The sequence below is a fragment of the Pituophis catenifer genome, unplaced genomic scaffold (assembly GCF_029215685.1).
Source record: "Pituophis catenifer annectens isolate HBS135680 unplaced genomic scaffold, rPitCat1.0.hap2 SCAF_8, whole genome shotgun sequence".
NCBI classification, from domain to species: Eukaryota; Metazoa; Chordata; class Lepidosauria; order Squamata; family Colubridae; genus Pituophis; species Pituophis catenifer.
The window spans coordinates 65,773,841-65,788,955 of NW_027256888.1; the positions used below are offsets into that span (position 1 = coordinate 65,773,841).

A 15,115-nucleotide genomic window follows, 5' to 3' on the forward strand; every position below is an offset into this window, starting at 1 on the left:
TTCCCAACTTTATCCATTCTTAGATTCTACAAAACAAATTCAAGGCACATTTTTTTCAATATTCACTTTGCCATCTATGATTTCTGTGCTGCTTGGGTACATGGTTACATGAGAGAGAGAGGGAAGGAGGGAGGGAGGGAGAGAGAGAGAGAGAGAGAAAGAGAGAGAGAGAGAGAGAGAGAGAGAGAGAGAGAGAAAATGTATAAATATATATGTATGTATAAATACACACACACACACACCAGTGTAATGGATTGCCCCTGGTTAGGACCAGTTCGCAAGAACTGGTAGTAAAACCGGTGGGAGACTCTGCCCACCGACCCTGACGTCATCAGGAAGCATCTATGCATGCACAGAAGCTCACAGCCCCATTGCAAACTGGTAGTAAAGATAAGTAGAACCCATCCCTGACCACACACATACTATGAAAGATAGGACTTTTATACTTTCCACTGCATACTTCATCTCTGAAATGCAAGATATCACATTTTTCTCATGCAAATTATATCAGAATTCTCTTTCCTTTTCCATCAGATTGTATGGGAGCTAATATAATAAAATGCAGTAAGATTTTTCTTTGTAACCTAAGGAAGTAAACTAAGACAAATTTTGCTTCACAGACTGCCATTGAACAGGCATTTGTATATGGAAGTAAATAAATGAAACGTATATTCGTCTTCATTCGTGCAATAAATAAAGCTGTGCAATTTTCAGTCTACAGAAAAGACATTCGGAACATGTGAAAACACAAACATAGCATCTATCTGCAACGCTTTCAAGCAGTTGTGCCTTTCCCTGGGCATCATAGAGCAACAGTGTAATCCCACCCCCAACTGCTAGCCAGGTCTTGCCTCTAGTCTAGTCAAGGTTGCCTAGTGTTGTCACAGGGTATATCTATTGTTTGTTTGTTTGTTTATTTGTTTGTTTTGTCAACAAGTACAAGGAAACAAGTAACAGTATAGACATAGACACGGACACATGAAAAAAATTGGCACAAATAAAAGGATATAAATAGGCAAAACATAGCCATAAACACATAGAATGATTACATATAAATGGGGACAGTAGGACAGGGACGGTAGGCCCGCTGTTGCTCTTATGCATGCCCCCTTAGGGATCTCTTAAGAAACATGAAAGGTCCACGGTAGACAGTTTAAGGTAAAAGGTATGGGGATTGTGTGGCCTGTATTACCATTACCTCTTGGTGAAGAAATAAACATGGAACTGTTATCTATCTTTGTACCCTGTTTCCCCCAAAATAAGACATCCCCTGATAATAAGTCCAATCGGGCTTTTGAGCGCATGGCAATAAGGCCAAGCGCTTATTTCAGGGTTCAAAAAATATAAGACAGGGTCATATTTTCGGGGAAACACGGTACATATTGTCCATGTTCTCTGTGTGATGCTAGAGTACTGTACGAAAATAGGGCAAGGAACAAAGGGCTATGATTATGTCATGGGTGAGCTTGTTATCTTCTGCAAATGGTGTATCCTTTTTGGGTAATTATGACCACAAAAAACATTTGGTTTATAGAGTTGCAGGTAGGTGCTATGATATATTTCCACATTATCCAAAACACACTGGAAAAGTGAATCTTAGTGCTGTACTCCGGTAGAATCTAGTTTCAGTAAGAACGATCTGATAGTGCCTAAAATATATATATTAGATTATATTAAAGCTGACTAAATGTAATCATGTTATTTTGAGAATTACATTCTGGAAGGTATTAGGGAAAATACATGAGTGCAGGAGTACAATAAAGAATACTACCATTGCCTTTGGTTCTATTGTGTAAATTGTGTAATTGTTTAAAACCCCCAGAAGCATAGAAAGGACTATCTTAAAATATAAGGATGAATGCCATCCTTGCCATGTGATATACCATCACTCTGTCAAGTTGTGATTATTGTTTCTATGAAGAAATATTCTTTGCCTAATATTTTGTCATGAATTACAATTTCAGAGTAAGAAAAATCTAAGGTGGTAGATTCATTAATGCATGATTGTGCGTGGAATTTTATCACAGAAAATAAATGTAATTTCACACTATTTTAAATGCAGTAGTTTCCACTAGAAATAATTCATTTATGCAGTGCATAGAATCATTAGTAATTCTATATTGCAGAATATTAAGTTGATGAACATTAATATGTGGATCTGAGAACAGAGAGTTGCATACTTGCAACCAAGTTTTATTTTAGGTGATAAAACGAATATTCATGTTCCTATCTTAAATGGGATGGATTGTATTAAGCATAATTTCAATGATTCGTAGCATACAAAGAAAATACAAAAGTAAATAATGGGGGGGGGGGAAGGGAAGAGAAAAGCAGAGGAAATACTTTTGTATTTTCTTTGTATGCTACACTATAGACTAATAAAATTGATATTTAAAAAAAATTCAATGATTCGTCTAGGAAAAGAATCAAACTTTATGTTAACAAAACCAGAAGAAGGCCCAACTGCTTAGATGAATGATTGATTGCAGTCATTTCTGGGATTTTTTTTAAAAAATAGAGGATCAAATTCTTGGCTTTCCATCTCTTTGGGCAAGTGTTCAAACTGTTTAGAGTAAAGGGCATGTTTGTCTGGACAAATCAGGTCTTTCTTTGTTCTGAGAATTCTCTGTATTCCATTGGGTTGGCCAGGGGCAGGATTTTTATTATTATTATTTGATTAAAGTGCTGGGCATAAATCCCAGTGATCTAGTGACATGAAGGCACTTCTTTGATCCATCCCAGGCTGTAAAACATGCTCAGTTCAAAAGCAAATAAGCTACTGAATGTTCAGCCAATTTATGTAGACTACCTTACCTCAGGCAGCTCCAAGAGACTGGAGTGCTTCTTTATGATAGAAATGAATGGAATATTATATAGCTTGAGGAATATGTTTTTAGGTCTTTAACCATTCCAGCCTTTCTAAACGCCTTTAAAAAAAAGAAAACACCAAATATTTGTATGAAAACAGGGTGTGATTGTATATACGCAAGTCATACAGAGTCACATTGATCCACATACATACGGCAAACAGTATCTTATTTTAAGTCAACACAAGATGCATTATTTTTGGTGAAATATGTTTAACCTATGTTCCTACTAAGTTATTAATGAAAAATCATTTGTTTCAAAAGATCGTGACCCACATAGATTCCACAGAGTTCTCTACAACCGTAGTTGTTAACATTCTTAAAATTGGAAGGGGCAGAGAATCACTTTGCATAAAGAGGTCACCGAATGCTGTTTTTCTTTAAATTTAAAAACTCATTGTTCAGTTTCCAAATAACATTACTGAAAGGTAAAGTAAAAGGTAAAGGTTTCCCCTGTCCAGTTGTGTCTGGCGCTAGGAGGTAGTGCTCATCTCTGTTTCTTAGCTGAGGGAGCCAGCATTGTCTGAAGACATTTCTGTGGTAAATATGACCAACATGATTGTATGCTGAGGCTCACAGAATGCTGTACCTTCTCATTGAAGTGGTATTGAACTATTTGCATTTGCATGCTTTCGAACTGCTAGGTGGGCAGGAGCTGAAGCAAGTTGTAGGTGCTCACCCCATCCTGCAGCACTCGGGTCTCAAACCCGGGCTCTCAGCTCTCCAGCTGACAAACTCAGCATCTTTAACCACTGAGCCACCACGCCCCGATTGAAAAGTAGGATAAAAATAATTACAATTCAAAATAGGTTTGAGTGCTCTTGGTAGGAAATCTAGATTTGCCTTTGCAATACATGGTCTCCTCATGTCCCTAGGGCTAGTGACCACTGATAGTTGTTACGATGAATTCAGGAAAGGATCCCTGAAATAAAAAGAAATGTAAAGGTACAACCACCTTACAGGTCTTTTCAAATGGACATTTTTCCTGTATCCAATATATTTTGGTGAAATATGTTTAACCTATGTCCGCAACTATTTGTTTAATGATTATTCAAAGTTCCAACAACAATGAAAACAGTTACTTATGACCAATTTTTTACAATTACGACTTTTGTAGCATTCCCATGGTCATGAAAAGAAAAGAAGCAATGGGTGGAAACTAATCAAGGAGAGAAGCAATTTAGAACTAAGGAGAAATTTCCTGACAGTTAGAACAATTAATAAGTGGAACAACTTGCCTCCAGAAGTTGTGAATGCTCCAACACTGGAAATTTTTAAGAAGATATTGGATAACCATTTGTCTGAAATGGTGTAGGGTTTCCTGCCTGGGCAGGGGGTTGGACTAGAAGACCTCCAAAGTCCCTTCCAACTCTGTTACTGTTAAACATTATTCTGTCAAAGAATATACATACATGTAATTAAAAATATAGTTCACCGGAGTGCTTCATATGAAAATGCTGTATCTGATCACATTTGTGAATCTCTCAACAGGTTGAGTGGCTGAAAAACGAAGAGGTGATAGATCCTGTTGAAGATAGAAATTTTTATATCACTATTGACCATAATCTGATCATAAAGCAGGCACGTCTCTCTGATACAGCCAATTATACTTGTGTTGCCAAAAATATTGTGGCAAAAAGGAAGAGCACTACTGCTGCTGTCATCGTCTATGGTAAGAAAGTTACCAGGTTACATATTTGGGTGATTTATAGATTTTAGTCTATGTATAAACTAAATTGAATCCATGCAGGCATGAGAAATTTTAATCCATGGATTTCTAAAGTGGGTTGAATTCTACTTTATTCTGCTCTGTATATTTAGTTGCAGCCTAGAAACAATATATAGGCAATTTATAATGAAAGTAGAATGTCCTTCTTTTTGTAGTTAATTAAAACAAGTTGGTCTGAGGCAGGAAAAAACTCTACAGACTTATGAGTTTTGTTCCCCTCGTTTTACTGGAATGTTAGCCCAACTTCCCCTGTCCATGCTTTCAAATTTCACTGTGTTTATCAAAAGCTTAAAACCAAGGCAGCTTGAATAATAGAGCCTTACAGTTTTCAATCTGCCTGCAATTAGAACCAGAACATATATTATACTTAGCCTTTGAGATCAGTTTGGCATTCTTCCTGTTGAGTTGTAGGCAGAGCAAGGAAAACAAGAGAGAGATGGAGGTAGGAAAAAGGAGATAAATAACTGTTGCCTGATTGCACTTATTCTCATTTTCTCCATCCACAAAGAACATCCAAAGTTCTCAATCTGTTGAAGTGTCATAAAGAATGATTATTCCTGCGTTTTCCATCACTTTTCATTCAATTTCGTGATAAAGAATAGGCTTTCAATATTTCTTTCAAAGGAGAACAGAATTTCATCATTGGGTACTTGCACTTATTTTTTTACAAGAATGGGTATGTAGGAAGTCTATGTCTTCCATCTTTCAGTGATCAAGTATTTTTCCAGCAGTCTGTAACTATTAGTTTCCTAGCTTCAATTAAATCCCTATAAAGAAAGAATTTCTCCCATTTTTAAAAAAATAATTTTTATTAAACAGTTTTTAAAAAGCAAACAAAAAACAAACAAACAAAAACATCTTCTTCTTTTCAACATCTTCGCATCAGTAATCCATATTTATACATTTTCTCTTTCTTATCTTAATATATCTTTTATACATATATTTCTAGTATATCATATATAATATATTTTCTTAACCTAAATATTTTATTTACATTTAATATAAACAGGTACCTAGTTTCCTTTCCACATTTGTTTCCATATTCCGCCACCTAATTTAACCATTGTTTAATTTTCTTTTTTCCCCTCCCTTTTTTTTCCCCCTTTCTCCTCCAACCATTTATACCATTTCTCCCAGACTAAGTAGTATTCTGTTTCATCTTTTTCTTGTATCTCCTTTGTGAGCTTATCCATTTCCACACACTCCATAATTTTTCTAATCACCTTGTCTTCTGGTGGTATGTCATTGTTTTTCCAGTTTTGGGTGAAAATTATTTGTGCTGCTGTAATTATGTGAATAATTAAGTATATTATTTCTTTTTCAAATGACCCGGTAATTATTCCCATTAAGAAAGTTTCTGGCCTCATTTCTATTTGTTAATTTATAATTTATAATCTCTTTTTTTTTCAACCTTGAACAGGGTAGGTAGATAGCCAGGGAATCCTTCCAAATGATGAAAGTGTAGAAAGCAAGAGCAGCAGTAGTATTCTTCCCCACTATCAACGATGATAAAGAGTGGTATTCAGCAGGTTCTGACCAGTTCTGGAGAACCAGTAGCAGAAATTTTGAGTAGTTCGGAGAACTGGTAAATACCACCTCTGACTGGCCCTGCCCCCATCTATTCTCTGTCTCCCAAGTTCCAGCTGATCTGGAGGAAATGGGGATTTTGCAGTAAGCTTCCCCTGGAGTGGGGAGGGAATGGAGATTTTACAGTATCCTTCCACTGCCACCTACCAAGCCACGCCCACCAAACCATGCCATGCCCACCAAGCCATGCCCACAGAACTAGTTGTAAAAATATTTGAATCCCACAACTGATAAAGAGTCATCTCAAGAGCCTCAAAGTCTTTTAATCTTTTAGAGAAATGCTTGATACATAAAGCTGTTTTCCTAAACTATGCATCTTTTTTTAAAAAAATAATATATTTGACATTTTAAATTTCAGAGTAAAAGCTTCATCAGATCCGTTCTGTAATAACATCACATTTTTTTCTATATATATATTTTTAGTCATTAAGTTGGTGCAAAATGTATGAATTATATTATTGCATATATCACCTGAGATGGAAATAAAACACTCTGCTGAAAGAACCTAAATCAGTTGGATAACCATATTAATTGCAGTGCATTTAGCTGAGGAATTGGCCTGGATGTAAAAATGCAGAAGGGAAATTCTAGGAAATGCAGGGGGTAATAGATTTGTGAAGCTGTAATCCTTGCACAGATAAATTGTAGATATTATTTTCTAAAATGTAAACCTGTGAAACTGGTTTAATGAGTAGAATTTAATGGGTTACTGCCACAAAAAGTGAAACATTGAATTTCATTTAAAGAAGATTCCATCTACCGTATAAAGTGGAATATCATCAAATAGTAATTGATCCAGGAGAATTCATAAAGTTTTAGAGATTATTCCAGATTAATCTATGAAACAGAAAATTGACTAGGTAACTCTCTTTTGACACACACCATACACTCTTTAGTTTCTAAATATTTAAGAAGTTAAGAACTTCTTAAATATTTAAGAAGTTAGAACCACCTGCCCCTATCGCTACTGGATTGGCGATCTGGTCCAAACCAGGAGCATTTCACCCCTGGTGTATACCTTCTTGGTGTAAGAATACCCTGAAACTTTAAAAAGTTTAGTAGAAAAAGGGGATTCTATTACTGGCCTTCCTACGGAGTATATTAGTGGAAATTGAACAGTCTTAATGGCCATTATGAAGTGACTATCTGAGTGAAAGAATATCTCACTTGGGAAGTAAGGAAAGGCTCTTATTGGTTATATGTATCTTTTCGTTAGACTTGAAATCATCTGTTAATATGCAATAATTTTTAATATTTGTTTTGAGAATGACATATACTCTGAATTGGCCAGTGGCATGTCAAGAAAAGTGAATGAAGCAACACCAGTGCCCATAGCTTGCCAATTGCCCAAGCAATACCCCTCTTGATGTGCTCCATGCTGGAGAAATTCCCACGAACCTGCGCTTCCTTTTCCTAAGCTCACTTGATTACTTATGATAAATAAGATTTGATTTATATAGCAGGGCCTGGTTCCTTGGGAGTTTATATTTTTGGTTCTCTATTATTAAAGTTAGTGCTAGTATATTATTTAGTTGGTGTGGAGGTCATCCAAATTTTTTAGATGGTTCTCATTAAAATATGTATTTATTTTACTTCAACCTATACAGAAGCCCTGAAATTGTATAGTGAGAGTAGGCAATACAGGCAAATTGTATATCAGTTTATCCATCCAGGACAGGAGTCTGCAACCTTAAACACTCAAAGAGCCATTTGGACCCATTTCCCACAGAAAAGAAAACACTGGGAGCCACAAAACCTTCCCGTGCCTGACTATTTCCACAAAACTAGCATATGTAGTTGAATTAAACGTTCTGTTTTCTTCTGAAACTTCTTTTCTTGGATTTATCCATGATTGGCCTACCGGGGGTCGAAAAGCTCAATAAATTGCATGCTGGCGGGTGTCGCACATTGGCAGTTGTGATGCATATTTTGTGTGACAGGGAGCCTCAGCAGAGGGGTGAAAGAGCCACATGCGGCTCCAGGAGAAAGTTGATCTATCATCATGAGCCTTATTTTCATAACAATCTTTCAGATAGTTGTAATATGCCCCAGGTGAAGCTCTCCCTGAAGAATATTTGAAGACTTCAGCTAGTACAGGAATTATTGATCACAGTATTGTCTTGCCAGCATTCCAGAAACTCATCATTAGCTATATCATTTGAACCAACTACATTGGCTTTCCATTTCTCTTAAACCCATTTAAAAATACTATTATTATTTTTTTACCTTGGGGATAGTTTATTTAAATAAAGTATCCCCTCCTACTCTTTTTTTCAGATAACTTATTAGAAAGACAACTCTACACTAATGGGTATAAAGAAGAACCCTTATGAAATGTGTATACCGCCTCTATCCAATTTGATTATAGGCAATGTGTATGTTTGTATTTATGTGTGTGTGTGTGTGTGTGTGTGTGTATTTATGTTTGTATGTATGTCTGCAATAATATAGAAAACAGTACATCAGTAAACTAAATTTTGTACTGATGTTTCTGGATTCGATCTTGAAAGACTTTTGCAAAAGCCAATCTGTACAACTTTCCACAAAACTTGAAGAATAAGCCTTCCATAAGAGGAGAACTCAGGACACACAGATACTCAGGACACCACTTATTGCACCTCTTAGCAGGTGGATATCCTGTGCAGGCTCTGTCTGATTATCCAAATAGGGCAGGCTTTTCTAAGAGGCATCTCTTTCCTAAGAGAGCCAAAGATTCCTGAATTTTCAACATGCAGAAACTAGTTTTGTCCAGATTTTAATCGCATTTGGTTATACATTAAGGGCGGAGAGAGTACCTTTGTTGTGATATTACCAGGGGTGAAATCCAGCAGGTTCTGGAGAACCGGTAGCGGAAATTTTGAGCAGTTCAGAGAACCGACAAATACTACCTCTGGTTGGCCCCAGAGTAGGGAGGGAATGGGGATTTTGTAGTATCTTTCCCCTGGAGTGGGGTGGGAATGGAGATTTTTCAATATTGTTCTTCCAGGAGTGGGGAGGGAATGGGGATTTTGCAGTATTCTTCCCCTGGAGTGGGGTGGTAATGGAGATTTTGCAATACCCTTCCCCCAGGAGTGGGGAGGGAATGGGGATTTTGCAGTATCCTTCCCCTGGAGTGGGGTGGGAATGGAGATTTTTCAATATTGTTCTTCCAGGAGTGGGGAGGGAATGGGGATTTTGCAGTATTCTTCCCCTGGAGTGGGGTGGTAATGGAGATTTTGCAATACCCTTCCCCCAGGAGTGGGGAGGGAATGGGGATTTTGCAGTATCCTTCCCCTGGAGTGGGGTGGGAATGGAGATTTGGCAGTATCCTTCCCCTGCCACGCCCACCAAAACACGCCCATAGAACCGATAGTAAAAAAAAATTGAATTTCATCACTGGATATTACTGTTTCTTTTATTATCCACTTTTGAAATCCAAGCAAGCATAAAAGAAATATATAATCTTCCCTTTTTCACACACAAAAAAATGTTTAATTCATAGAAGCTTGGAAACCTATAGGCTTCATAAATTGTCAGTCCTTCATTTAAGTCATTTTCCTACCTTTCTTACTTCTCAGTCAATGGCGGATGGTCAACTTGGACAGAGTGGTCAGTATGTAACAGCCGTTGCGGAAAAGGCTTTCAGAAGCGTACAAGAACATGTACCAATCCAGCACCACTCAATGGCGGAACCTTCTGTGAAGGCCAAAATTTGCAGAAAATAGCTTGTACCACATTATGTCCAGGTACGTTGTATCACTACGATGCGATATTATCTAGAATAAGTCTTGTTTTCTTTTCATTTGTGGTAGTGGGGGATGAAAATGATAACTCCTTACTTTTAATTTTAAAGTGAACTCTATTATGCCATTCAGATACAAATAAGATGAATAATTAGCACAATTATTATGCAATGTTTGCCTCTCATTGCAGTTGTTATTCTGAACACTTACATAATGAGTTAAGATTTAGACCCTTGGGACCCTAAGCCTTGGATCTGTTAAAAACTCTGCATTTAAATGATTTTATGTATTAACACACTTACATTTATTAAGGCAAAGATAAGATTATTTTTTTACTAAAAGTAAAAATATTATCTGAAGGAGATGGATTATTGTATTTATTGTAAACTGCCTAGTCACTATGAAGACGGTTGGCATATAAATGTAATGAATACATGAACAAATACATACATAAAATTATCATGTTATTATCATTGTGTAAAATAACACAATTTTCACATTAAAAACAAAAACCATGCAGTCTCTTAAGAATATGTTTCAGAATGTTTTTGCCTGCCATCTTATTCACTAAGATGGGTAAAATCTATCCTATTCATTTTAGATGGATTAGAAAATTATTTTAGTTCCTTCCAAGGACAAAAAGTTCAAATAAAGCTCATGCCTGATTTGTCCAGCTCAAAACCTGATTTGCCCTTTAAACCAACAAAACATTTCCTCTATCATCAACTACGTTCCTTTATCTATTCGGCAATAGTGTTCTAAATAGTATTAATATAATGACTGAAAGAAAACCTATTTCATTCCCCCTCCCTATCTTTCTATTGCACTTGACATCAATTAAACTTTCCCTTGAAACATTACAAATTCAAGGTTCCATTTTACTGCATGCTTCTCAACAATACAACATTACATCGAAGTAAGGGATAAAATATAGATTTTAAAGGACAAAAGCACATAACAATGCAAGCAACTTCAAAATTTGTGTCTATTATCTGTAAGAATTTGTTGCGGATCTGTTGAATTCTGTCTGAATCTATTATTTTAGTAGGGAATATTTTGGGAAATCAATATGGTTAATAGAAATTCAGTAAGCATATATTTATTTTAGGTATCTGTATCAGATCAGAGGAGAAATAGGTGGCTGGATAGCACCTCCCTAGCCCAATGTCACACCAAAACACCATGCTGGGATGTAGGGAAGTTATCTATTTTAAGTTTTTATAATATACCAAATGAACAAAGAATTTATAGCTTTTACTGCATAGAATTCAAAGTGCTTTTTAGATAGATAGATGATAGATAGATAGATAGATAGATAGATAGATAGATAGATAGATAGATAGATATTAAACATTATATTTATATAATTCCCCACCCAAGTGAAAGTTCAAGTCCCTGACCAACACCCTCATGTCCATCTCATGGTCCAATCATCCACCGTCCAAACTGAAGACATCCAACTCCAGGTGCCAGTGCATTACTTCCTTGACTCTCTGAGAAAGGAATGTTATTTTGACTTCCTATCATCTACATTCTATGCAATCCCCCCTCCCATTTTCCCACAGAAGAAGATGTGGCAGGCCTGAAGGCCCAAACGTAAAAGATGGCTTCCAGGTCTGACAGAGACATTAACATGCATTATAGGGAAAGGGTGCTATTTGGTGACAAAAATCAACTAGAGTTGCTGAGATAGTCAGTGTTTTTTTTTCCTGCACAGATTAGGCAATGGAGAATAAATCAATAAGTTTAAAATCAAAGTAGGGTTTCAACAAACTGACAGCATTTTTTACTTTGTGAAACCTGTTAATATTTTTGTTAGAATCTCCATCTCCATATGATCAGTGAAACAAAATACTCTGTTAAAATCTGAAATAAACTCCTTTTCAAGTATGAATTCTGCATAGGTCATACTGCAGTATGTTGGACTCATAGCTTTCTATTACTCTGGTAATATCATTTCTTTTTGACCATCATACTTGCAGGATTATCCTTGATTTTGCTAAAGGAAACCCCTAGAAAGTTGATACATAGATTTGAACATGGGAAGGAATATTGCTTCTGCAATAAGGTATGCCTATTGCTGACCAAGAATGGAGATATATAATTCTTTATATATCTTAAATATATTTAATATATTTATTTTAAGAAATTTTAAGAAATAATATCCCATCATTGGTATGATTTAATGCAGTATTTTGATTAGAACACAATATTAAACTGCAGACGTCCTATCATGATTTCTTCATGTGTAGTAGGTAGAATTACAAAAATCTTCGAATCTTTACTGACACAATAGGACATTTCTTTGCTTACTTACAGCATTTCCTGATGTCACTGAAGAAAATAGGTGAATCAGAATTTCCATCCCTACTCACGTTTAGTGAACTAAAACATTTGCATGGCAATTTATTGATTGTTATTACGTAAGCCGTGTTTTCTCAACCTCAGCAATATGTTGACTTCAACTCCCAGAATTCCCCAGGCAGCCAGTTGAAGTCCATGTGTCTTAATATTCCTGAGGTTGAGAAACACTGATGTATACAGTTTGGCTTAGTAAATCATATGATCTCCTAGTAAATCATATGATCTCCTAGTGGCACCATTTCTAATGACAGCATCAGTTCTTCGATTTACTGTATCTCTGCTTCTACTGCATGCTAGAGGAATGATTTAAGGAGAAAACATATCAAAAACTGAACATCTTTCACTCATGCTTCTTTCAGTAAGTGCACCAGAACCAAAAACAGAAATTTGGATCAGTATAGTTCTGTATTTCTGAAGGGTTTTAAAACAAAAGCTCTATAGCTTCCTCTGGTGGATGGTTGATTGGTTTTACAGCATATTGCAAAGAGTTGAACTAGGTAATTCTTATGGTTTTTCTGCAGTTCTGTGATTGGCAGTAGGCTAAAAAAGATTTCATCTGACATAGACTCTATAGGCAGATTTTATCCTAGGATTTCAACATTGCATTCCAATAAATGAAGCTGCTACTTATATACAAACGATCTGAGCAGATTTGAGTTGAAATTTATCACTTTGGCTAAGAAGAAGGGCAGAGGAGAGGAGAGGAGAGGAGAGGAGAGGAGAGGAGAGGAGAGGAGAGGAGAGGAGAGGAGAGGAAATAAGGAAAGGAAGGGAAGGGGAAAGGAAAGGAAAGGAAAGGAAAGGAAAGGAAAGGAAAGGAAAGGAAAGGAAAGGAAAGGAAAGGAAAGGAAAGGAAAGAAGAATGGCACTTTTATTATCTGTATTTTCAGTAAGCAGACTCCTTATAGAGTCTCATGTAAAATATTTTTTTTTTTAATCTGGGTATTTTCTATTTCTTCCACTCCCACCTCATTTTGTCCTTATATTTTGCCTTTACATTTTTCCATTTTCTTATGACAGTGGATGGGAGGTGGACAGCATGGAGTAAATGGTCTACCTGTGGAACAGAATGTACCCACTGGCGCAGGAGGGGCTGCACCGCACCAGCACCCAGGAACGGCGGCAGAGACTGTGAGGGCCTTGTCTTGCAGTCCAAGAACTGCACAGATGGGCTGTGTATGCAGAGTAAGTGGAAGTACCCTAATGCTGCTTTGTTGACATTGCCATTTGGGATGGACAGACAGAGTGAAACAGTTTAGGGCTCTAGCCCTCTCTTGATATTTGAAGAAAGAAAGAAAGAATTCATGTAACTCTGTACTGGAATTAATTTAAACGAAATTCTCCATTGCAGAGGAACAAACTCACCTTTAAAAGGTTTGGCATAGCTTGGCAGAAACAAGTCATGTCCTGTGCTCTTCAAATCCCTTTTTCGGTGTGTTTGGATTATAGCTTCCTGCTAGTTTGAGTATGGAAGGAATTGACCTTCAGATGTCCCTCAAAATTCCAACAGAATTAGTACAGTTAATCGTTCGTGTTGGGTCGTGACATCTAAAGCCCTCCATCTATTGATTTACTCAGCCTGGCATTTAAGCTAGGAAAGATGTTTTTATGAGAAGCAAAATATCCTCTTTATCTTGTTGTTCTTGACTGTAGTTGGCACCTGACAAAAAAAGTACTAGCTGTATTGTGAATAGGTGGCTCTGTGGCTTTGCATGTGTTCATTCATAAGTCCGTATTATCATTTTTCTCATTGCTCTCTTCCATATTTTAAAAATGAAGGAAAACATAAACCTTTCTGATACCGCAATCCTATTGCAAATCTGTTCAATAGTAAATGCAGTTTCATTCTGAAGATGAATTGCACATGTTTAGCACCCTTATTCTTCAGCGTATATTTTATATATCTCTGTCTGTCTGTCTGTCTGTCTGTCTGTCTAGCTAGCTACCCTGTTTCCCCCAAAATAAGACATCCCCTGATAATAAGCCCAATCGGGCTTTTGAGTGCATGGCAATAAGGCCAAGCGCTTATTTCAGGGTTCAAAAAATATAAGACAGGGTCTTATTTTCGGGGAAACACAGTATCTATCTATCCATCTATCTATATTATCTATCTATCTATCTATCTATCTATCTATCTATCTATCTATCTATCATCTATCATCTATCTATCTATTTATCTATCTATCTACCCTGTTTCCCCCAAAATAAGACATCCCCTGATAATAAGCCCAATCTGGCTTTTGAGTGCATGGCAATAAGGCCAAGCGCTTATTTCAGGATTCAAAAAATATAAGACAGGGTCTTATTTTCGGGGAAACAAGTATCTATCTATCTATCTATCTATCTATCTATCTATCTATCTATCTATCCATCTATCTTAGATTTTTGGAGCCGGGGACAGGGGATAGCAAGAGCAACATCCCAAAATATCTGAGAATTATGAAATGTATAGTAGTATTATATCTATTTCACACATTAATTTGTGATGGAAAACAGGATAACAATCCTTTAGATAGAAAGGATGCCAAATTTCATTGAAAAAGAGTTAGTTTCTGCTTAAACATATAGGTGCATATGGATTTTTTAAAAGAAATATGATTATGTTATTATAATCTTGTTAAGTTTTTTTCTTCTTAATTAGTTGTGTCTTTACATACAGTAAAATACTGAGGAAACAACAATGGTAAACATAGAATTTGAAAACATGCATACAGTTGCATTTGGCAATTCTGTGTACTTCCCTGGAAAGTACTTGAATAAAATTGTATTTATTTTACTCGTTAATGATATTTGCAGGCTAGCCACTTAGAGCAACTCCAAGAAGGGTGCAGATTAAAAACATAAAA

The 15,115-nt window shown here is 36.4% G+C and overlaps 1 protein-coding gene across 1 annotated transcript in view; it reads left to right on the forward strand.

Moving 5' to 3' along the window:
* Positions 1 to 15,115, forward strand: part of UNC5C (unc-5 netrin receptor C) — a 364,758-nt gene that overhangs the window by 285,299 nt on the left and 64,344 nt on the right. Inside the window, exons 5-7 of the mRNA XM_070948266.1 lie at positions 4,359 to 4,539; positions 9,741 to 9,908; positions 13,290 to 13,454. Of these exons, the coding sequence (XP_070804367.1) occupies positions 4,359 to 4,539; positions 9,741 to 9,908; positions 13,290 to 13,454 (514 nt within the window). The remainder of the gene's footprint in view (positions 1 to 4,358; positions 4,540 to 9,740; positions 9,909 to 13,289; positions 13,455 to 15,115) is intronic.